Raw genomic sequence first — 26,279 nt, forward strand, 5'->3', positions numbered from 1 at the left:
TCTTCACATTAATTTTGAAATCAAGGGTGAACACGTTAAGGAGGTTCTGTTTTATACTTAGGTTGTTTCTGTCACTAATGTTTTTTGAATTTTAGTAAATGATTTTTCTTCCTCTACTGTCATAATCATTTGGTTGTTGTGATATGTCAATAAATAATTTTCTGTTGTTAAACCATCCTTATTTTCCTGGGATAAGCCCATTTGGTTATGATGTGTATTTTTAACACATTGGCTGGATTCAGGTTGCTAATGCAGTCATATACTGTATAACAATGATTTGGTCAACAATGGATTGCATATGCCACTGTGGTTCCACAAGATTATAATGGAACATAGAAATCTGATATCTGACACTTGATATTTGTGTTGCAGATCAATTGGGATGACTGATATTCAGTAGTGGTGGTGGGGCATATGGTTTTCCATATAAAAAAAAAATACTACCCTGGTTTGCCTAAGTACATTCTATGATGTTCACACAATGACGAAATTGCCTAACGACACATTTCCCAGAACGCATCCCTGTTGTCAAGCAATGCATGACTGCATTAATGTTTACATTGCTATGTGAGCTAAGCATACGATTTTCTTTCTTATTTTGTCCTTATCTGGTTTTGCTACAGGGGTTATATTACCCGATGGTGATTTGGGGGTGTTCTTTTATAATATAAAAATTATATTTGTGGAATATTTTTAATATAATTTGAATTATTAGTTCCCTGAATGTTAGAACTCAGTTCTAAGACCATTTAGGCCTAGAGCAGAAGATAATGAAATATAAAACAAAGATGTACTAAGAAAGATATATCTTTATCATTTTGTTGTTGACTTTACAATTTTTTTTTTTTTTAAGAGATGGTCTTGCTCTGTCACCCAGGCTGGAGTTCAGTGGTGCAATCATAGCTCACTGCAGCCTCGAACTCCTGGGCTCAAATGATCCTCCTGCCTCAGCCTCCCAAGTAGCTGGGACTGCAGGCAGGAGCCACTTGGCTAAATAATTTTTTATTGTTTGTAGAGACAGGGTTTCCCTATGTTGCCCAGGCTGATCTCAGACTCCTGGGCTCAGGCAATCCTCCCTTTCAGCTTCCTAAATCCTGGGATTTCAGGCATAAGCTACGAGACCCAGCCTGCCATTCACACTTTTGTTCCTTTTCTAATTTCTTGAATGGAAAGATTGGCTCACTAACTCAGAGACTTTATTCTTTTCCTTGCTTTAAATTTCATTTATAAATGTTTTTGTTTCTAAATATGTGGGTTAAAATTTTTTTAAATAAATGATTTCTGACAACTGCATTACAGTTAGAGAATGTGGTATTTTTAACAGATTATTTGGTATTTGTTGATACTTGTTTTGTAGACTAGAATATATTCAATTTCTGTGAATGTTCCAATTGTGCTTGAAAAAAATATACATTCTGTAATTATTGGGTAGAGATACTATATGTGTTTATTGGATGAGGTTATTAGTTATTGTTTGTATCACCTATATTCTTACTAAGACTTTGTCTGCTATCTTAACCACTGAGAACTGTATTAAAACCTCATATTGTTATTCCGGCCTTATTGGTTTTTCTTACATGTTGTCAATTTTTGTTTTATATATTTGGAGGCCATTAGCATCATTAAAATTTTTTTCATTTCTAAATAATATATGAATCAAAGAAGCTGTTCTGTAGTATTCTATTCTGGAAACAGTTTCATTTCCAAGACTTGTCAGAACATGTTCTTCCTCTGACAAACAAGCAGGTGTCATTGTATTGCATATGCTATATTTGTGATTTTTATAACTCTCTAAGAATTGCAGCTATTCTCCATCTGGTCACACAAAGCAAGAATCATCACGATGTGATGACTGTTAAATACTGAATGGGACGTTTGGGAGAACTCCTTGCTTGAGTGCCTTAAATAATAGGACACAGATCATTTCTCTTTTATGGTTTGGGTGGGGGTTTCTAGAAGAATCATGATGTCTATTTCCTATTATTCTAACATAACCATGAAGAACACAGGGGTGTGCTTCTCTTCTAATGTGTAGAAATATTTTTAGCAATCAATACACACACCCCATACACATTGAAAAGGAGATGCCCAATATCAAGTTGCATCTGGACCTACAAAGTTTAATTTCTTTATTACTATTGTTGCTTATGAGGAAGACTAAAGCAGTCAGGATCTGAAAGCCAGTCACAAAACAATGCACCACACGCCTCAGTGTGGCGGTCCCTAGGTACTGCATCACCTTACTTCAATTTATTTTAAACGGGCTTCACCAAACCGATTTTTTTCAATTAAAAGATATTAAAGAAGGCCAGGCATGGTGGCTCACACCTGTAATCCTAGCACTTTGGGAGGCCAAGGTGGGTGGATCACCTGAGGTCAGGAGTTCAAGACCAGCCTGACTATTATGGAGAAACCCCATCTTAAAAAAAAAAAAAAAAGATATTAAAGAAAGTTTTTAGTGTTACCTTCTGCCAGGCAAATGATAAGTTTGGAACTGATTGGGGCATTTCTGATGTTAATTAAGAAAGACACAGAATGAATCTATTTGGTATTCACCATCTGCCAAGACTGTTTTGGCTTCTACATACGTATGTACATGTTATATATCAGAATTCACCAAATAAGCTTTGGTTAAAATCAAAGACAAATTTTGCCATGACTAACATGTGACATGACAAAGGGAGGTAAAGGGTTTCCCACCTTTTCAATGTTTTTGGATTTATGTGGTTGAATTTTGCTTTCTTAGAGCTCGTCACAGCATGGAATATGGAGAGCATTTTTTGAGGACTGGTGTTGATGGCTTTTAAAAAGGTAGCTTTAAAGCTTTCCTCTATTTTTATTCTAGAATCACTGCAGAGGACCCAAAAATAACCACACATCCAATGCAGGACACACTGGCAGAACGAAGCCTGTTACAACTAAGGCCAAAGAAAGGGGCACAGCTGAAGACCAGCTTCAAATGGACGGGACAGGAATATCACTTAGGACAGGTAAACACTGCAGCACCAAAGTGGGTGCATCTCAACACAAAGGAGGCGTTTAAAATTCAATACCAGGAGAATTAATTAGAGTGGGGGAGAGTCTACAGGGAAGTTTTTTTTTTTTTTAATTTTAAAAAGGGAGTTTAATCTATAAAGACAGCTGACATCACACTATAAGATGACCATTAAAGACAAAATGGCCAATCCAATAACAGTTTGAAAGTAACATGAAGAACCGGACTTCAAACTATACTACAAGGCTACAGTAATCAAAACAGCATGGTACTGGTACCAAAACAGAGATATAGACCAATGGAACAGAACAGAGGCCTCACAGGAAATACAACATACCCACAACCATCTGATCTTCGACAAACCTGACAAAAACAAGCAATGGGGAAAGGACTCCCTGTTTAATAAATGGTGTTGGGAAAACTGGCTAGCCATGTGCAGAAAGCAGAAACAGGACCCCTTCCTGACACCTTACACCAAAATTAACTCCAGATGGATTAAAGACTTAAACATCAGACCTAATACCATAAAAACCTTAGAAGAAAATCTAGGCAAAACCATTCAGGACATAGGTGTAGGCAAGGACTTCATGACCAAAACGCCAAAAGCAATGGCAACAAAAGCCAAAATAGACAAATGGGACCTAATCAAACTCCACAGCTTCTGCACGGCAAAAGAAACAGTCAGTAGAGTGAATCGGCAACCAACAGAATGGGAAAAAATTTTTGCAGTCTACCCATCTGACAAGGGGCTGATATCCAGAATTTACAAAGAACTAAAGCAGATCTACAAGAAAAAAACAAACAAGCCCATTCAAAAATGGGCAAAGGATATGAACAGATACTTTACGAAAGAAGACATACAGGAGGCCAACAAACATATGAAAAAATGCTCATCATCACTGGTCATCAGAGAAATGCAAATCAAAACCACATTGAGATACCATCTCACACCAGTTAGAATGGCGATCATTAAAAAATCGGGAAACAACAGATGCTGGAGAGGATGTGGAGAAATAGGAACACTTTTACACTGTTGGTGGGAATGTAAATTAATTCAACCATTGTGGAAGACAGTGTGGCGATTCCTCAAGGACCTAAAAATAGAAATCCCATTTGACCCAGCAATCCCATTACTGGGTATATATCCAAAGGATTATAAATCATTCTACTACAAGGACACGTGCACACGAATGTTCATTGCAGCACTGTTTACAATAGCAAAGACCTGGAACCAACCCAAATGCCCAACGATGATAGACTGGATAGGGAAAATGTGGTACATATACACCATGGAATATTATGCAGCCATCAAAAACGATGAGTTCACGTCCTTTATAGGGACATGGATGAACCTGGAAACCATCATTCTCAGCAAACTGACACAAGAGCAGAAAATCAAACACCGTATATTCTCGCTCATAGGCGGGTGTTGAACAATGAGAACACATGGACACAGGGAGGGGAGCACTACACACTGGGGTCTGTTGGGGGGAAATGGGGGAGGGGCGGGGGGTGGGGAGGTGGGAAGAGATAGCATGGGGAGAAATGACAGATACAGGTGAGGGGACGGAAGGCAGCAAAGCACACTGCCATGTGTGTACCTGTGCAACAATCTTGCATGTTCATCACATGTACCCCAAAACCTAAAATGCAATAAAAAAAAAAAAAAAAAAGTAACATGAAGAAAAGGCACCATAAATGTAGGGTGAAAAACTGAAAATCATCTCCTAATTTTGTATAGTCTAGTTATTTTTATACTTAGTTATACTTAGAACCACTCAGAGTGACTAATCTAATGGAGCAGGTAAAGACTAGAAAATGTTGTCAATTAAGCTACATTTTCTAATAAGAGACATAAATATTTGAAGCGTTTTGTGTCAGCAGGAAGAATATACTATTAGATACATGTCTACTCTTTTTCCTAAGTAATGCCACTTCACATTTCACACAGAGATAGCCTAACAACAATGGTTCGTTGGTTGTATACGCTCATGAGAAGAAGCCATGACAACTTTGGTATTATGAAGATCTGCTCTGTAAGCATATTTTACCTACCAAAAAAGAAAGTGCAGGTGTCTTCACTTTGTGTGGCTTTGTTATACACAGATTTGTTACTGTACTTAATAACACCAGTCCTCCCACAAAAGTGTAAGTTTCAGTTTCCACTGCTTGATCTCCAGTCTACAAATCACTGTATAAATAAAAATGAGCATCAAGATCTGTGATCCATTATATCCAGACTTTCTTTGATAGTCTATCAGTGGGTGGTTGGTCACTGCACATCTTGTAATCAGTTTATACACAGACAGCAAAGTGCGTACCTGTGTTGTGTCCTTGTTTCTTGGGGATAAATCTACAAGTTAGTTTACAATAATGGATGATGGAAAGAAGAAATTGTCCAACTAAGGTGAAAGCGCGGCAAAGAAATGAAAAGTGCTAATGCTGGAGGTGAGATCTGAACCAAATGTAAATGAAGCTTAGAACAAACAGCTGACTAGGAATGTTGACACTGCACCATTCAGTTCTAGATACGCAGCCACAGGAATATAGTGAGGACCAACTTACCAATACAATGAGGCAAGTGGTTGGGATGAAAAGAATGATGATGTTCCAGAAGAAGTGACCTGGCAACACTTTACATTAAAGAACTCTAAGATATTTCATGACATTGAAAGTTCAAAGGAAAAAAAAAATGTTGGAAGCTGATTCAGTGAAGAAAGGAGTATGACAAGCTGCCAAGGCAATTTTTTAAATGAAAGATGCTCATTGCATGTTGTAAGTTATACAGAGAGAAGACGATGAGCACAATCCAAACTGCCCTTTATAAGGTGTTTTTTTTTTTTAAACAAAGAAATAAGGCATTTGAATTCTCAGTATTGCTCATGATTTAAAATACAGCATACTAAATATCAGTTTTACCAGTTAAAATAATTTCCCAATACAGGTATAACAGAGTAAGAGAGCTTTCAACATTTTGACAAAAGCTCAGGATCATGGAACAAACAACTTCTCTCATTGTTGATGAAGACTGCTCTGTCCTGCTTCAGCTTGCGTGGTCACTTTTGTAGTCCGGTGCTACTGTGAAAAGCAAGCATTGTCTGTCTTCACAATGGCCAGAACACTCTCTATTATTAGGTAGTGGAGTACAACTGATGCCATGGATTTCAGTTTAATTAAACTGAAACTAAACAAATAATAATGAAAACTCTGCTATGTTCAGGGCATTATAAATTGGATAGAAGGGGAGAAAGAGATAGGTCGGAGGATGTGGAGAATTAAGGAGACTGGGGAGAGTGTGGATGGAGGAACGTGGGGAACTAATGGTACCGAAGGCCAGGCCAGGAAAAAGAAAACCAAAATATGGTAATTACTCAGAATGGCAGTGAACCAAAGCCAGACAATTTAAAAAATGAAGATCATTTTCATACCATGAGCTGTTTTCTATTATGTAATTAAGAACAAAGAAGTGTTTGCTTACTCAGCTGAACTCATTAGATACTTGATCTGTGCTCAGTACCCTTCTCAATTATTTATTCCCTGTTTTTTGGCACATACATGTAATTTAAGTTCTCTTCTTAAAAAGGTTTATTTTTAGTGATCTATTTCTTAACCAAGACCTTAGTGTTTTATCCTACATCTGAGGGCTTATATTTTACCTTTAATGAGCAGCAATACATAATGAGACTGAAAGAGATAATTATCCGAAAGGACTATTCCCTGGAGAGCTTTTGGATTGTGGGAGAGGACCCTTCCCTTTCTGGAAAGCATTCCCAGTTGGAGGACTTTCCCTGCAACCACAGCTCTAAGTCATTCTCAGAGCTCTGTCCTAAACACACAACCCTTCATAGCCCTCACATATTACTGCTTACTCTGCCTGGAAAATAACCTGCTTCCCTGAAAGGCTCCTATTCTTATTTTTATTTGAATCACCTGCATAGTACATCTGAATCACACGCCGGATGTTGGCACTAGGATTAGCCATCACTGCAGTGCTGAGTGTAGATGGGCGGGAAAGTGCAGTGGAGATGGTTTTCCAATAATCAAACTGGGCCTGGAAGGGTGAGGTTTCACATTACATAGGCAGCAGACAAAAACTCTGGCTCTCACCTGGAGAACCAAGGATGTTTTACTGCTTTGCTTTTCTTTCTTTTTTTTTGTACTGCTGCCTTTCTGTAACAGGATCAAATTAGATCCACCTGTATATCACACATCTTCAATGTCTGGCAGAACTTTCCATTTCAGACCATTTTAGTCCCAAACATTTTTTTGCAAACCCTTGCTTTATCTTTGGTCTGCCACTGAGTTGAATAGAATTCAGCTGCTGATTCTAAAATACCTGTAGAAATAGATGACTTGAGTATAACTGAGTTTAGTGTGAGAATGAAATGTTTTCAGTTTTGTCTGGGTTTAATTTATTTTAAAAATAGAGTCATTTTTGGTCCTGTTTAATACAGAAAATTTTGGGAAATTCAGAAAAGTGTAAAGAAGAAAATAAAAATTACCCATAATCCTATCCATTTTTAACAGTTGGCATATTTTTCAGGTATATATCTATATAACTCTCAGATATGGATTTTGCAAAATTGAAATTATATTGTCCATGCTGTTTTTTTTTTTTAAACATAGCAACAGGTCATGAAGAGTGTCCTTCATCAATAAATACTCCATTAAAATATTTTTATGTAGCCAGGCTATCAGTTATTCCTTTATGCCTTCCTTTTTTGCTTATGCTTGGAAAAAAAAGTGTCTTTATTTCCAAACACATATTTCCCTGAGTTACTTTCTTAGTATTATACAAATAACGACACTGGTCATATTCATCCCAGCAATGTAGCATTATCTGAGGAAAGAACCGAAGGGCTGTGCATAACCCTGGGCCAGCAAGCACTAGCCATGGCTTGGGATACTCAATCTGGGAGGTGGATGATCTCAAACTAGCAAAAGTGAACAAAGCCCAAATTGTCTCATTCAGTTGGAGGTTATTCTGAAAAACGAAGCAAATGCTATTCCATCTGCATTGGCAACAAAGAATTAAAGTGGCCTTCCCACAATTAAAAAAACAAAAAGATGTAAAAATGAGCTGCCACTGAAAATTACTAGGCTATCCTAAATATAGATATTACTTGCCCCGAATTTGTACCAGGACCTCACTGGTATACTGCTACAATCTTCTATCCCTTCGCTTGTCTCTTCTTATCAGCTTGTGTAATACAGACAAGAAAAGTACTTACACCCAACTTTGTTACAGCGGACAAAATCACTGGCATTTATTCTTGGTTGTCTGCTGCCCAAATTAGGCCTGTGAATCAGGTATTCATTCATTTTGGCAGATTGCTTGATCTTTCACATCTTATCAAAGAGCATTCATTCTTTTGGTTCACGAGAATCCATGAGTTGGATAAGAACAGAGTTTTTGATTTTCCTTCCCTATTGCCCAGTATCCACAGTGTCTTAACAGGGTCTGGCCTGGTGCATAGCAGTAGAGACTTGATAATTCCTTGCTGAATAAATTAATCATTTCACCAGCTTAGTGTGGTGTTGTGTTGGGTACTTCCCCTTAGACTAATGGTCCTGCCAACACTTCAACTGATGCTCCCCCACCTTCAATGATATCACCGATTTCTTGGGCATCCTATCTTTGACCTATCCTCCTCTTCCATTCCCATATCAAGCCAATCATCAATTCCTAAAGACTTGCTTTATCGCTGCCTTCTTTTGTGTCTGTGTCTCTTCTCCCCAGTAGAATTGCAAATGCATTGAGGAAAGGGTTAATGTTTTCTGCACTGTAGGACAGTACTAATGCCATTACAAGACTTAGCGTGCTGTCTTTGTATACAAAGAAGTACTCAATAAGCATTTGATAGAATAAATGAATATTTTCCTTTGAACTTTCTTACATGCTTTTTAGACTTTCCATTCCTACATCCAGTCTTCCTGTTTCTGTGTAGATTCCTGCCCTAGAAACTTCTAGTTAGTTGCCCTCACTCTGGGTTCTTTCTCCTTCCTTTCATCCATGTATCATTGCCTTTTACCTTTAAGCTCTCTGACAATGGCACATGCTTTTTGCTCCTTATCAGCATTTTCTTTTCTTTGATTGATTTATTTTTTTAGACGAGATCTCACTCTGTCACCCAGGCTGGAGTGCAGTGGTGTAATCATAGCTCACCGCAGCCTTGACCTCCTGGGCTCAAGTGATCCTCTGGCCTTGGCCTCCCAAAGTGCTGGAATTACAGGTGTGAGCCACTGCACCTGATCAGTGTTTTCTCATTTTACTTTAGTGACCAAACTCTGCTTGGCTTCCAAGTCTTACTATAATTTTTCAAGCAGTCTTATATGGCATTAGAGTCTACTCACACAGACCAGAGGTTGTTACTTCACTGAACCTATGACAACATACACACACCATGTTCATTCTCAACATTAATCTTTTCTCTTTCTTGGAATGCTTTCATTTATTTTCCTGATCAAATTCCGACTTCTCAGTCAAGGCTTGAGAATCATTTCCTCCACAAAGTTTTCCCAAACCTTGTTTTTTTTTTAAAGTCTTCATGGATTTTTCTGATTCCTTAATTCCTTCAGGCGCTATAATCAGTATACTTAGGCCTCCAAAGACACACTATTTTATGTTATTTTCTGTACATAAATATTCCTCCTCAAATAGAATGCAGACCCCTTGAGTGCAGGAACCATGATTTATACTTCTGTTGATGCCCATAATACAAGAAGAGTACTAAAAATGCAGTGATCAACAAGAATTTGTTGAACCAATTAATATAAATATATTCTGGGGGAATGCTATTTAACCCTAATTTAAAAAATAACAGCTTTATTGGGATATAATTCATACACTTTACAATTCATTCTTTTGTAGTGTGAAATTTAGTGTTTTTTAGTATATTTCCAGAGTTGTGCAACCATCACCACTTTATAATTTTATATTTTCCTTTTCTTTCTTTTGAGATGGAGTCTCGCTCTGTTGCCCAGGCTGGAGTGCAATGGCACGCTCTTGGCACACTGTAACCTCCGCCTTCTGGGTTCAAACGATTCTCCTGCTTCGGTCTCCCCAGTAGCTGGGATTACAGGCATATGCCACCATACCTGGCTAGTTTTTGTATTTTTAGTAGAGACAGGGTTTCACCATGTTGGCCAGGCTGGTCTTGAACTCCTGACCTCATGATCTGCCCACCTCAGCCTCCCAAAGTGCTGGGATTACAGGTATGAGCTACCACACCTGGCCTTCTACTTTTATTATCCAAAAAAACCCATACCATTTTTTTTTTTTTTGAGACAGAGTCTCACTCTGTTGCCCAGGCTGGAGTGCAGTGGCACAATCTCAGCTCACTGCAACCTCTGTCTCCTGGGTTCAAGTGATTCTTCTGCCTCAGCCTCCTGAATAGTTGGGATTACAAGCGCACTCCACCATGCCTGGCTAATTTTTGTATTTTTAGTAGAGACAGTGTTTCATCATATTGGTTAGACTGGTCTCGAACTCCTGACCTCATGATCCACCCACCACGGCCTCCCAAAGTGCTGGGATTACAGGCGTGAGCCATCATGCCCAGCCAGAAGTGCATACTCTAGCTCTCAACTCCACAATCCTATCATATTCCCTCATCACAGGTAACCACTGATCTACTTTTTTTTTTTTTTTCCCAGAAATTCACCTATTTGGGGCATTGCATATATACAGAATCAGTTAATACATAATCTTTTGTGAGCAACTTCTTTCATTTAGCATGTTTTCAAGATTCATCTATGTTGTAGCATGTATCGGTACTTCATTTATTTCTTGAGATATGATTCATAGAACATAAAATTAACCACTCAGTGGCTTTTAATATATTTGCAGTGCTGTACAATCATCATTATCGAATTCTAGGACATTTCCATCACTCCAAAAAGAACCTGGTAGTGGTTAATTCCAATTCCCTTTTACCTCATCCTCTTGCAACCACTAATCTGCTTCTCTTTGAACATTTCATACAAATGGAGTGATACAATATATAAGCTTTTGTGTCTGCTTTATTTCATTTAGCATAATGTCTTCAAGGTCCATCACTGCTACATCTTAATGCCTTCATTCCTTTTATGGCTGAATAATGCCCTATTATATCGTTATACCAATAAAAAAAAACTATTCATCAGCCAATGGCCACTTTTTGGCTACTATGAATAATGCTGCTATAAGCATTCATGTACAACTTTCTGTGTGGATATGTTTTCAGTTCTCTTGGGTACACACATAGGAGTGGAATTTGGGGACCCCACAGTAACTCTATGTCTAACTTTTGGAAGACCTGCCATACTGTTTGCAACCCTATTTTTAACTTGGTAGTTTCCTCTACATTTTTTTTTTTTTTGAGACAGAGTCTTTTTCTGTTGCCCAGGATGGAGTGCAGTGGTGCAATCTCAGCTCACTGCAACCTCCGCCACTTGGGTTCAAGCGATTCTTCTGCCTCAGCTTCCCAAGTAACTGGGATTACAGGCATGCGCCACCATGGCCAGCTAATTTTTGTATTTTTAGTAGATAAGGGGTTTCACCGTGTTTCCAGGCTGGTCTTGAACTCCTGGCCTCAAGTGATTCACCTGCCTCAGCTTTCCAAAGTGTTGGGATTACAGGTGTGAGCAATCCTCTACTTTTAAATTTAATTTTCAAGTCGATTACTTTTAAGTTTTGTGAGTGTCCCTCTTTACAAGTATCTCCTTGCTGTCTATTCTCTTTGTTCCCTGGCCTCTGCCCATTCTCAGGTTTAAGACTTTTGCTCTTCTGTAGATACTTGTTCACGTTTGCAGAAAGATAACTTCCAAGTTCTGCATGTGTAGCTCTGCTTTCTCCTTATGTGTATCTATTCTAGTTTTCTTTCTTTGATGAATTCTTTCTTCAATGAATTTGATGTCTGTATCATCCCTCTTGGCCCATGAAAAATTTAAGAAAACTTTAGTCCGGGTGTGGTGGCTCACGTGTGTAATCCTAGCACTTTGGGAGGCCGAGGTGGATGGAAAACTTGAGGTCAGGAGTTTGGGACCAGCCTGGCTAACATGGTGAAATCCCGTCTCCACTAAAAATACAAAAATTATCAGTGTGTAGTGGTGCACACCTGCAATTCCAGCTACTCAGGAGGCTGAGGCAGTATTGCTTGAACTGGGAAGGCAGAGGTTGCAGTGAGCCAAGATTGTGCCACTACAATCCAATCTGGGCAATAGAGCAAGACTCTGCCTAAAAAAAAAAAAAAAAAAGAAAAGAAAAGAAAACAAAACTTTAATGCCAAAAGGTAATATTTCTTAAAACTCCTTTTTAATTTTGTGATGAAGGGAGCATCTGTGGTACACATTTCAACAGTAAGTCCAGCATGTCTGTGCTCATCTTTTTTCTCTCCCCTCAAAGCCCTATGGCACCATAAATATCACATGATAACAGTTTTGCTAAGCTGATATAAGCAAGCATTCAACAAGAGAAAGATTTTGCCATCTAAGTGTACAAACCACTTATTTTCTTAATTCTGCTTACGAGCTTAAAAAAATGTTGTGCTCCAACCTGGGCAACAGAGCAAGACTCCATCTCTCAAAAAAAAAAAAAAAAAAAAAAAAAGAAAACTTTAATGCCAAAAGGTAATATTTCCTAATATGTGAATATCAGGAAAGAGAGGTAGCATGTATTGCAAACAGAAAAGTGATGGCTCTACATTTTCCAAACAGAATTAAATGACTATCAACTTAAGAGACTATAGCCCATACATTTTGTGGTATATCTGGCATTTAAAAAATGTCTGTCAACTAGCAACTATCAATATTTGTTGAGATAATGAATTCATTTATGCAATTTTCAAAATAACAAAATAATGAAGCCCAATTTACCAGTCATTTAATTTGGGTGCTTTGCTTCTGTATCACTGTTTTCTGAGCTTTGTGTTTTCAAAACAGACATCCACAGATTAATCCACTAAATTGGAATGGGGGCAGAAGTGGAAGTGGCTCTCAGGGCATGGCATGGGACAGTCATGCTGGCTGAAGAAGAGATGAACTTAACGGAGCCAGAGCCCTCTTGATACTTCCGGTTTTCATGGCAAAGAGAGTCAGGGCCAGTTGATGAGGATTACACAGCAGGGAAGAGAGAGTGGAGATGAAACTGACTGTTTCTTTAGGCAAGAGATAGCACCTGGTTCCAAAGAGAATGGAAACCAGGGGTATGAAGCCTGGCTATTATTTTTATATATTTGGAGATAAATGTAGGTCCACATGTAATTATAAGAATACAGATAGGTACCATATACCCTTTACCTATTTTCCCTATTGTTAATATCTTACCAAACTGTAGTGTAATATTACCATTAGGGTATTGGCATTGATATGGGCAACATTTCCATCCACACACATTCCTCATGTTGCCCTTTTACAGTCACATCCACTTTTCTTCTAACTCCACCCCTTCTCTAACCCTGAGCAGTCACTAATCTGTTCTCTATTTCCATACTTTCATCTTTCAAGAACAATATATAAATGAAATAATAAAGTGGGCATTTGTTTAAGATTGGCTTTTTAATTCAGCATAATTCTCTGGAGACTCATCCAGGTTGCTGTGTGTATCAATAATCTGTTCCTTTTAATTGTTGAGTAGTTTTCCATGGTATAGATGTACTACAGTTTGTTTACCCATTTGCCTGTTGATGGATACTTGGGTTGTTTCCAGTTTTTGGCTATTATAAATAAAGCTGCTATAAACATTCGTGCACAGGTTTTTGAGTGAACATAAGTTTTAATTTCTCTGGGATAAATGCCAGGAGTGCAATTACTGGGTCATATGGTAGTTGCATGCCCAGTTTGAAAAGATGCTGCCAACTGTTTTCAAGAATAGCTCTACCGTTTTACATTTGCACCTGCAACATACGAGTGTTCTAGTTTCCTGCATCCTCACTGGTATTTGGTGATATAAATCTATCTATCTGATTATCTTTAGCCATTCAGATAGGTGTGCAGTGATAGCTCATTGTGGCTTTAATTTTCTGAATGACATCTTTTTTGCATGTGCTTATTTGCCATCTGTATGTATACACTTTGGTTAAATGTCTCTTCATGTCTTTTGCCCATTTTCTCATTGGATTGCTTGCTTTTCACTGTCAAGTTTTGAGTTTATATATTCCAAATGAATCTTTTATTAGATATGTGATTTGCATATCTTTTTCCCCAGTCTGCAGCTTATAATTTTCATCCTCCTAACAGTTTTTCATAGGCAAAAGTTTAAAATTTTGATTAAGTTTGATAAGGTACAATGTATCTACATCTTTTATGGAGCATGTTTTTGGTGTCAAATCAAAGAACTCTTTGCCTTGGTTTTAGATCCTCAAGATCTTCTCCTGTGCTTTTTTTCCCCTAAAAGTTTTATCATTTTACATTTAAATTCATGATCGATTTTGAGTTAATTTTTGTATACGGTATGAGACTTAGACTCACATCTTATTAAAAAAAAAGACTTTTTGTTTTTCAATGAATATCCAATTGCTCCAGCACCATTTGTTGAAACGTCTGTTTTTCCACCACTGAATTGCTTTTGCATTTGTGTAAAAAGTCAGTTGGGAATATTTGTGTGGATCTATTTTTGGGTTTCTATTCTGTTCCATTTATCTATGTCTATCCTTTCACCAATACGACACATGCTTAATTATTGAAGGTATATGGTATAATCTTGAAATCAGATAGAATGAATCCTCCCTCCCTTTTCATTCTTCTTTTCAAAATAGTTTTGGCTGTCCTACTTCCTTTGCCATTCCGTACACTTTTAAGAATAATCTTACCTATAGCTACAAAAAGGTCTTGCTGAAATTTTGATAGGAACTGTGTTAAATCTCTATATCAGTTAGAGCGGAATTGCCATCTTTACTATTTTGAAATCTTCCAGTTCAAGAATGTGGTATGTCTCTTCACTTAGATTTTACTTCACCAGCATTTTGTAGTTTTCAGCATGTAAATCCTGTACATTTTGTTAGATTTACACCTAAAAGTATTTCACTTTTTTGAGTAATTGTATATAATCTTGTATTTAAAAAATTTCAGTGTCCATGTGTTAATTGCTATTATGTGTATGGAAATAAAATTGATTTTGTATGTTTATCTTAGAGACTGTTGAATGATTACCCCTCTACTTCTTTTATTTTTTTATTAATTAATTAATTTATTTATTTTTAAATTGCATTTTAGGTTTTGGGGTATATGTGAAGAACATGCAGGATTGTTGCATAGGTACACACATGGCAGTGTGATTTCCTGCCTTCCTCCCCTTCACCTATATCTAGCATTTCTCCCCATACTATCTCTCCCCAACTCCCCAACCCCTGCTGTCCCTTCCCTATTTCCCCCCAACAAACCCCAGTGTGTAGTGCTCCCCTCCCTGTGTCTATGTGTTCTCGTTGTTCAATACCCACCTATGAGTGAGAACATGTGGTGTTTGATTTTCTGCTCTTGTGTCAGTTTGCTGAGAATGATAGTTTCCAGGTTCATCCATGTCCCTACAAAGGACACAAACTCATCATTTTTGATGGCTGCATAATATTCCATGGTGTATATGTGCCACATTTTCCCTGTCCAGTCCATCATTGATGGGCATTTGGGTTGGTTCCAGGTCTTTGCTATTGTAAACAGTGCTGCAATGAACATTCGCGTGCATGTGTCCTTATAGTAGAACAATTTATAATCCTTTGGATATATACCCAGTAGTGGGATTGCTGGGTCAAATGGAATTTCTATTTCTAGGTTCTTGAGGAATTGCCACACTGTCTTCCACAATGGTTGAACTAATTTACACTCCCACCAACAGTGTAAAAGTGTTCCTATTTCTCCACATCCTCTCCAGCATCTGTTGTCTCCAGATTTTTTAATGATCGCCATTCTAACTGGTGTGAGATGGTATCTCAGTGTAGTTTTGATTTGCATTTCTCTAATGACCACTAATGATGAGCATTTTTTCATATGTTTGTTGGCCTCAATTATGTCTTCTTTTGTAAAGTGTTCATATCCTTCGCCCACTTTTGAATGGGCTTGTGTTTTCCATGTAAATCTGTTTTAGTTCTTTGTAAATTCTGGATATAAGTCCTTTGTCAGACGGGTAGATTGCAAAAATTTTTCCCCATTCTGTGGGTTTCCAATTCACTCTAATGACTGTTTCTTTTGCCATGTAGAAGCTGTGGAGTTTGATTAGGTCCCATTTGTCTATTTTGGCTTTTGTTGCCAATGCTTTTGGTGTTTTGGTCATGACGTCCTTGCCTATGCCTATGTCCTGAATGGTTTTGTCTAGATTTTCTTCTAGGGTTTTTATGGTGTTAGGTCTTATGATTAAGTCTTTAATCCATCTGGAGTTAATTTTAGTGTAAGGTGTCAGGAAGGGGTCCAGTTTCTGCTTTCTGCACATGGCTAGCCAGTTTTCCCAACACCATTTATTAAACAGGGAATCTTTCCCCCATTGCTTTTGTCAGGTTTGTCAAAGATCAGATGGTTGTAGATATGTTGTGTTGCCTCCAAGGCCTCTGTTCTGTTCCGTTGATCTATATCTCTGTTTTGGTACCAGTACCATGCTGTTTTGATTACTGTAGCCTTGTAGTATAGCTTGAAGTCTGGTAGTGTGATGCCTCCAGCTTTGTTCTTTTTGCTTAGAATTGACTTGGCTATGCGGGCTCTCTTTTGGTTCCATATGAAGTTTAAGGTGTTTTTTTCCAGTTCTGTGAAGAAGGTCATTGGTAGCTTGATGGGGATAGCGTTGAATATGTAAATTACTTTGGGCAGTATGGCCATTTTCATGATATTGATCCTTCCTAACCATGAACATGGAATGTTTCTCCATCTGTTTGTATCCTCTCTTATTTCGTTGAGCAGTGGTTTGCAGTTCTCCTTGAAGAGGTCCTTTACGTTCCTTGTTAGTTGTATTCCTAGGTATTTTATTCTCTTTGTAGCAATTGTGAATGGCAGTTCGTTCTTGATTTGGTTCTCTTTAAGTCTGTTATTGGTGTATAGGAATGCTTGTGATTTTTGCACATTAATTTTGTATCCTGAGACTTTGCTGAAGTTGCTTATCAGTTTCAGGAGATTTTGGGCTGAGACAACGGACCTCTCTATTTTTATAAGAGTTTTATCATGGATGTATGGTAAATTTAGTCAAATGCTTTCTCTGCATCAATTGATAAGATCATATAGTTTTTCTTCTTTAGCTTGTAATATAGTGGATTACAATGATTAACTTTTGAGTATTAAACTGGGATTGTGTTCCTGAAATAAATGTCACTTAGCCATGGTATATAATCATTTTTCTTAATTACTAAATTCTTTCTGTTAATACTTTATTTAGGTATTATACATTTATTTTCAAAAAGGATATTGATCTGAGTTTCTTTTTCATGTGTTGTCCCTGGTTTTGGTATCAGGCTTCATAAAAAGAATTGGAAGTGTTTCAACCTTTTCTATTTTCGGAAAAGACTGTGTTGAATTGGTGTTAATTCTTCTTTAAACATTTGGTAGAATTCTCCAGTGAAAGCTTCTGGGCCTTGAAATTTCTTTTCTGGGGAATCTAAAAATCAGAAACTAATATTTGTAATAGTTATAGGATGGATATACAAATTCTCTACTTTCTAATAGGTAAGTTGTAATAGTTGGTGTTTTTCAATTAATTGGTTCATTTTGTCTACATTGTCAAATTTATCTGGGTAGAATTATTTCCAGTATTCCCTTGTTAACCTTTTCTATATCTTCAGAGTTTGTGGTGATATTCCATTTCATTCCTGATATTGGTAAGTTGCATCTTCTTCTCTTTTTTTTTCTCTCATGCTAGAGTTTTGTCAATTTTCTTTTCTTTTCTTTTTTCTTTTCTTTTTTTTTTTTTTTTTCGAGATGGAGTTTCGCTCTTGTTACCCAGGCTGGAGTGCAATGGCATGACCTCGGCTTACCGCAACCTCTGCCTCCTGGGCTCAAGCAATTCTCCTGCCTCAGCCTTCTGAGTAGCTGGGACTACAGGCATGTGCCACCATGCCCAACTAATTTTTTTTGTATTTTTAGTATAGACGGGGTTTCACCATATTGACCAGGATGGTCTTGATCTCTTGACCTCGTGATCCACCTGTCTCGGCCTCCCAAAGTGCTGGGATTATAGGCGTGAGCCACCGTGCCTGGCCTCAATTTTATCTTTTAAGAGAATCAGGCCAGGTACATGGCTCATGCCTATAATCCTGGCACTTTGGGAGGCTGAGGTGGGAATTGAGCATAGGAGTTTGTGATAAGCTTGGGCAACATAGGGAGATGCTGTCTCTACAAAAAATAATTTTAAAAAATTAGCCTGAAGTGGTGGCACACAATTATGGTGCCAACTAATCTGGAGGCTGCAGTGAGAGGATTTCTTGGGCCTGGAAAATCAAAGCTGCACTGACTCATGATCATGCTACTGTACTCCAGCCAGCTTTTTGTTTTGTTGATTTTCTCTAATAACTTTGTTTTCAATTTCATTGATGTCTGTTCTTATTTATATTGTTTCCTTCCTTCTGCATGCTTTGGATTTATTTTGTGTTTCTCTAGGTCCATGAAGGAAGAGCTTATTGTTTTGAGACTTTTTATCTTTTCTAATAAACACCTTTAGTGCTATACATTTCCTTCTCAGCACTGCTTTAGTTATGTCCCACACATTTTGATACGTTGTGTTTTCATTTTTATCCAGTCCAAGGTATTTTCAAAGCCTCTCTTGAGATTTTATTTTTGATCCATGGATTATTTGGAAATGTGTTTAATTTCCAAGTGTTTGGAGATTTTCTTATTGTTCTGAAATCAATTACTAGTTTGATTTCATTGTGGTTACAGAACACACCTTATAATTTCAATTATTTTGCACTTGTTGAGGTCTATGTTTTTGAAGAGGATATGGTATATTTTAGTATATGTTCCATAGGTACTTGAAAAGAATGTATATTCTGCTGTTAGGTACAGTCTATTAGTTCCTGCTGGTTGATAGCGTTGTTGAGTTCCTTTATATTCTTGCTGATTTTCTTTTTATTTCTATTTCTCTGTTTATTTTTGAGATGGAGACTTGCTCTGTTGCCCAGGCTGGAGTATAGTGGCATGATCTCTGCTCACTGCCACCTCTGTCCGCTAGGTTCAAGCAATTGTCCTGCCTCAGCCTCCTGAGTAGCTGGAACTACAAGTGTGTGCCACCATGCCTGACTAGTTTTAGTAGAGAGAGAGTTTCACCATGTTGGGCAGGGTGGTCTTGAACTCCTGACTTCAAATGACCCACCCACCTTGGCCTCCCAGAGTCTTTTAATTTATTTATTGAGAGAGGGTCTCATTCTGTTGCCCAGGCTGGAGTGCAGTGGCATCATCACAGCTGACTGCAGTCTTGACCTCCTGAGTTCAACAGATCCTCCCTCCTCAGCCTCTGGAGTAGCTGGGACTACAGGCATGCACCACTACACTCAGCTAATTTAAAAAAAAATCCTTTTATAGAGACAGGGTCTCACTATGTTGCCCAGGCTGAACTCAAACTTCCGGGCTCAAGTGATCCACCTGCCTCCAGCTCCCAAAGTGCTGGGATTACAGGTGTGAGCTACCACACCTGGCTTGATATTTTTTAATGGTCCTCTTTCCATTATTTATTTAAAAGTACCAAATTGCTGATATAATAGTAATAATTGAGTTTATTAAGTGTTTACTATATGCCAAACATTCTGTTAAGTCTTTTGCATGTATTATTATTATATTATTTTTACTTTAAGTTCTGGTATACATGTGCAGAACGTGCAGGTTTGTTACATAGGTATACATGTGTCATGGTGTTTTGCTGCACCTATCAACTCATCATCTGGGTTTTAAGTCCTTCATGCATTCGGTATTTGTCCTAATGCTCTCCCTCCCCTTTCCTCCCACCCCCAATAGGCGTGGGTGTGTGATGTTACCCTGTTTGTGTCCAGGTCTTCTCATTGTTCAACTCCCACTTATGAGTGAGAACACATGCATTATATTGTTTAATCCTCCCAATAACCCAATGTGTCACATACTATCATCCCCATTTTGCTGAGACTCAGAAAGCTTAAGTGACCTGATACCACGGTAACACAGACAGTAAGTGGCAGAGGTGACATTACCCTGACATCGACACAGGGTTGCCTGACTTCCAACTGTGTGCACATAACACCTATGCAATCTGAAGCTCTGTCAGGATCCTAGAAGGGCTGATAAATTTTCTTCCAGTTCACATATGCATAAGGATATATGTGCTTAAGGGGGAAATCCCATCAAGGAGTAGTAGGCAGCCTTTAATGTGATCCCCAATGATTCCCGCTTCTTAGTATTTGTGCCTTGCGTAATTCCTTCCTCTTGAGTATGGGCTAGACCAAGTGACTCACTTTTAATGAAGAAAATATGGCAAAAGTGATATTAGGTAACTTCCAAGACTATGTTAAAAAAGAACTGTGGTTTCCATCTGGGGCCTGTTTTCTCTTTCACCTGCTTTGAGGGAAGCCAGGTACCATGTTTTCAGCCGGCCTAGGGAGAAGCTTATATGGCAAGGAGCTGATGTTTTTGGCCCATAGCCAGCGGGGACCTAATGCTTACCAACAGCCATGTGAGTGAGCTTGGAAGCACATCCTCCCCCACTGAAGCCACACATCCTCATGCCTGGGGTTCCAGCTGGCACCTTGACTGTGACATTGGGGTGAATAACCTCTAGGTCTCCTTTGTTCTATTTCTAGTTGCTTCCATGGTCAGACAGAAAACCAGACAGTGGTGAAGTGGAGAAGCAAATGACAGCCACAATCCGGGCAGTGAAAGAGGTGTAGGGAGGGTAGCAGAGGCACAGAATGGCCTCACTCATCTGCACACATGATCACCCTGTGCAGGAGGGAGGAGGATGGAGAGGAAAGCCTCTCCTCCCTATGACGTATTGGTGGAAATGAAGCCTAATCTCAATTGTTGCTTCTTGCTCTTGCTCCAAAATCAACTGCCCTCAGTTGACAGTCATTGCATGTGCCTCTTCCTTTTCCTGTGGGTACACTCCCTCTCTTCCTTGGAAATTTAGCCCAGGTTACAGTGCTGCTGTATATGACTCTACAGGTTGTGTATTACAGAAATCCAGATGGAACCATTCTTATCCCGTGAGATGATTTGACAAGTCATTGTCCAGAAATCTTTCCACATCATTACCACTGAATTCTCATCATTTCAGTGCATTAACAAATATCTGAACACCTATTAAGTGCCAGGTGTTGTTCTACATGTTGGGGATTTAGCAATGAACAAGATGGATGGAGTTTCTCTTGTTGGAGTTGGAACAGGAATAAGATGATAACCATATAGACAACTTAAATTTAGATGTTGTAAAGAAAAGGCTGCATATGTTGGGAGTGAGGGAAAACTTTAGCTGGAATAGCTAAGTACAAATACTTAGCTATTTCTATTTTTTTTTTTTTTAAAACTGGAAACAGCAGACAACATGTTGCTATGTACACAATGGGTATTCGATGCAACATATTAGAGTTAATTTCTTATTAGTTTTTGCATGTGTTCTAGCAGGATGAAATAATGTTTTAAGAGAATGCAAATTACTCAATTAACTGAGTAGGAATATGTAGAAAATTTTATTATTCAATATTTATAAGATTAAGCCTACATTTGTGGTTTTGGTAGTGGCAGAGAGACATTTTGCAAATTTAGTATATTCTTGACGTTTGTGGGCTATAATTCCTAAGACCTAGGAGAGTTTTCAAAGTTACAAATTCCACTAAAGCACATAATTTCCCCATAAAGCATAGTAAAATATAACTGATGTATTTAAATATCCTTTGTGTCTTTAATGGTTTTCTATAAGTACAGGGCTAAAGAAAATTTGTAGAGTTATTTTGTGGCTAAGCCCCTTCATATCCTTCGACTTTCACTTTTGTTACCAGTGTTAGTGGTTGGTTTTCTAAGTTTCCCACCCCTCAACTCCCAAAACTAAAAGTCAAGGTTAAAAAAAACATAAAAGGTATTACATTCTTGACAATGAATAGAAAAGTATCAGAACATATGAAAGTGTTGGTACAAAAGGCTGGCCCACTCTTGGGATAGGGGCCCACTCAACACACAAGCTCAGTGGGCTGGTGACTCAAATGAAACATTCAGAAAATGAGAAATTGCTATGAGTCATCAATGATTAGGGTTACTGAAAAATAACTGAAACTAAGAATGTTAAATCCACAGATGCTGAAGGTCTTCTGGTATCTAAATTACAGACCTACAGCAGGAGGGTACAAGCAATCTCTTGTTCATCTCTTTATTGTTAGAGCATATGTGAAATGATTTTGAGGAGTAAGTCAAGTAGTGTAGAACTTTCTGAGCTGGATATCTTGTAAGAAATTATTTTGGAACACCACAGATTGGATTTTTAGTTGTGCCATATATCCAGTGCTAGGTTCATTCCTAATTTGTCACAAATTCAAAAAGGCTCTGAACTTCAGGTTCTTTCTTTGTAATGAGAGCTGCCAATTCCCACTTCCAAGGGCACAGGTGAGGATAAGCTGAGGCAGGGTTACAAGAGATCTTCATAAACATGAAAGCAGCCCATGGAATCAAGGTGTTACTGTTATTCAATCAGGTATCACTGGTTTTAAATTCCCACTTTGTTTGTCAAGCAGAATAAAAACACAGGGAAGCAATGACTAGCTGAAATGGACATTGTATAAAGGGTTTAACTTACTTCTTTCACAAACCACTGACAAAAGGCAGGACCGATCCATTCTCTTGCATGAATACCACAGTCTATCCAAACAGCTCTTTTGAGTCGTGATCGTCTGCCCAGCTGAAAACAAGAGCATTCATAGTAACCAACACGGGCTTTTAGATTCACTGACCAGCATAATTTAATAAGGTTTCAGCATAATTCTTCACTATAGTATGGTTCATTAGGTAATGCATAAAAAGGATAAAGGGAGTTCCTACAACCTCAAAAGTTCAGGCTTGTTTATGCAGAAATAATATATTTATTGCCCCTAATTATAATCAAAGAACTAGAAAGTACAAAAGGAAAAAGAAAATCCCTAAACGAGGTTGCTTCTTTATTTTTAAAATTTTTATTTCAATTAATTAATTAATTTTTAAGAGATGACTTCTTGCTATGTTGCCAAGGCTGGTCTTGAACTCCTGGTCTCTTGCGATCCTCCTGCCTCAGCCTGCTTCTTCCTTGTAATATAGTATGTGACTGTTAAGTAAAAAGCTGAGTCCTCCCTCATCCCCTTTCTCTCTCTATCCCAAGAAATATTTCTTAAAGAATAGCCATATTTTATAGGTGGATAAAGTCAAATTTTATTATACTATGAAATGAAAACATAAAAGAACTTGATTTGTAGAATCAAGTGACAGATTTTTCTTTACAATCCTACTATATTAACATTACTTTTAACCTGGTTTCTGACTGAGAAATCAGTAGGAGCTCCTGACATTATAATCACAGGGGACCTAATTTTCATTCATTCATTAATTCACTCCATGAATATTTCAGAAAATCCTTTTTAATGTCAGACATTGTGCCTAGCACTGGAGATTCAAATATAAAAAGACAAGGAATTTATATGTTAGTGGGAGGGAAAACATGTAAGCAATCAATCAACCACTATGATGTGACTATCTGTAAGTTACCATGGGAACATTAGAGTGTTATGTAGAATTTTCCTAAGTAATAAAAGATAGCATCTCAGAAGAGGAGCACTTGAGTACTTAAGTAAGACATAAAGCTTGTCTGGCAGACAAGTTGGAGGAAGGCATCTCAAGCCTGGAAGACAATCTGAGGACACCATATTGAGGAACTGTGCCTGCAGTTTGAGGAAGGAACAGCAGATGAATCTCAACATGGAGTCCCTGGATACTAAGTAAAAGAGATGAGGCTTCCTCTTGTATTCTATGGGGTGGGGGTGGGGGAAGGGGTGGGCTCTGTGTGTGTGTGTGTGTGGTATATATCCTCATATTTGAGGGGTCACATTGACAACAGTGTGGAGGATGGATTAGAGCATGAGAGGGTCAAGAATGGGGGCTTGAAGGAAGCTCAGTACTGAGACCACTACTGCAATAGTCCGGGGAGAACAGAGAGAAGTTAAGGTAACAGCTATGAGGACAAGAGAAGTGACTGGGGTAGATCTGTAATATTCAGAAGACAAAATGGTCAGCTTTTGGTGGTAATTTAAAGTGAATGATTAAAGGAGAGGAATTTAAGATGATACCCCATATTTCTGAATTGGCAGGAGAGGGATACCATTCTGAATCTGAGGTGCTTTTCTGAATATCAAGAGAAGAGTGTCAAGTAGGCAATGGTGGGTGAATTTAAGGTTCCAGAGGGTAGACTGCAATGGATACAGAGGTTTGGGATGATCATTGAAATTATGGGCTAGATGTGGCTATCTAGAGAGTGTTTGTGGCATGAAAGTAGGGCTGAGGATAGAGTCTCAGAAATTACCTGAACCGAAGGAAAGGATAAGGGGAGAAGAGCCAGTGAATGAGACCCAGATGGTTAGAGAGACAGGAGGAGAATCAACTAGGAGAGGTTGCTGGTCTTGGAAAGAAGTTTTAGAAGAATTGTGGGGGCAAAGGCTGGTGAGTCAAAGTCTAAATGGCAGGGGAAGAAGTAGAGATGGTGATCAGAGGTAAGTCTTTTTAGAAGTTTGGTTGAGAAAGAATGAAGAGCTATAAGTCAGTAGACAGAATAGAATGCAGGGTCAAGAGATGATTGGGCATAATGCATAGCTTCTGTATTAGTCAGTTCTAACATTGCTATAAAGAACTACCTGAAACTGGGTAGTTATAAAGAAAAGAGGTTTAATTGGCTCACAGTTCTGTAGGCTGTACAGGAAGTATGGCTGAGGAGGCCTCAGGAAACATACAGTTATGGTGGAAGGCGAAGAGGAAGGAGGTACATCTCATATGGTGGGGCAGGAGGAAGAGAATGAAGGGGGAAGTGCTACACACTTTTAAACACCAGATCTCACAAGAACTCACTCACTATCACAAGAACAGCAAGGGGGAAATCTGCCCTCATGATTCAATCACCTCCCACCAGATCCTCCCACAACATTAGAAATTACAATTTGACATGAGATTTGGGTGGGGACACAGAGCCAAATCATATCAGCCTCTTACACATTTACATAGTTTGGCATTAGTTCATCTTAAGCACCACCTATTCACAAATACTTCACGTCAATAACTGAAAATGTTAGCAACAGTATTCTCTGGAATATTCAATGGCAAAAATGAAACAGGGCTCAGAAACCTAAGGGAAAATATTTCTGAGATCAGATGATGTTAAATATGAGACTCTATAAAAGATCATTTCATTTATTTTCCCCCATAAGTCAAAGTTGTAAAGATGAATATTTGGTAAACATTATATATTTACATAGCAATTGCTTATTTTTTTACCTTTAAAATAAAAAGAGATCTTCCCTCATATGATTTTCCAATAGAGAACATGTGAATGAGGCCTGAGTGAGTTTTGTTCAGATGATGCATCCAACTTTGAATCTAAGAGCAAATAAGTAAAAACCTTGTCAGACTCTCTCACAACGATGGAGCTTTTAGAGAACAAAAGGAAACAAAAAGACAACAGTAGGTCTCAGAATTCAAGGTGCAGACATGAACAAAAAACACACTTTCTATTTTTAATTTTCTTTGGGATACTTAAAATTACATTTAATTTTCTGCCTCTACAGATAGTAGCTTGTGTCTTTATATTATTCTTCCATTAAAGCATGCCTTCTATTATCATATATCATTAGTATACTGGTAACAGATTTTTATAAAAAAACTGATGTGTTCTGGTTTCTTTCTGAAAATTAGAATTTATTTACATTTTCCACAAGTTTTTAAGAGGTAAAGAAATAAATCAACTTTAGGAAAGCTGTCCAAACTACTTGAAAGTGTTTCTTAAAGTCCCATATATTACAATTTGCCACTGAATAGAAGATGCTAAGAAAAAGGCATATCTTTTTTATTTAAAGGTTCTTTTAATGAGCATACATCAGAGGGCATACTCTGAATAATTTCTCCAGTGATAATGATACATTTGCATTGATCCATTCATATGCATTTATCTGTCATCAGGAAAAGATATATTTGAATGAATAAGGTGCTTCATTCCTGACTTAAAAGTTCTATAAGGAGTAAAGAAATAACATTAAAGTATCTTACCATTTTATGGTATAAAAGGATCAGTGCTGAAAAAAATAGCTAAATGTATTCAGAAAAGTACCTATATATTATTTTATTTCTATTCATAGCTAAACTAATGAGAAGGGTGTGT

At 38.0% G+C, this 26,279-nt stretch overlaps 1 protein-coding gene across 2 annotated transcripts in view; it reads right to left on the reverse strand.

The window, feature by feature from the left end:
* The window catches only part of CPA6 (carboxypeptidase A6), a 331,259-nt gene that overhangs the window by 58,714 nt on the left and 246,266 nt on the right, over positions 1-26,279 (reverse strand). The window contains exons 5-7 of one of the 2 annotated variants that reach the window (XM_074386629.1): positions 25,400-25,501; positions 22,689-22,790; positions 21,576-21,704 (exon numbers count right to left, since the gene is read on the reverse strand). In XM_074386629.1, coding sequence (XP_074242730.1) covers positions 21,606-21,704; positions 22,689-22,790; positions 25,400-25,501 — 303 coding nt within the window. In that variant the 3' untranslated portion in view covers positions 21,576-21,605. Of the gene's footprint in view, positions 1-21,575; positions 21,705-22,688; positions 22,791-25,399; positions 25,502-26,279 lie in introns of those variants that run through there. The other variant, XM_003942899.4, reaches the window with a different exon arrangement.

This window comes from Saimiri boliviensis, chromosome 15 (genome assembly GCF_048565385.1).
Source record: "Saimiri boliviensis isolate mSaiBol1 chromosome 15, mSaiBol1.pri, whole genome shotgun sequence".
Classification (NCBI taxonomy): domain Eukaryota; kingdom Metazoa; phylum Chordata; class Mammalia; order Primates; family Cebidae; genus Saimiri; species Saimiri boliviensis.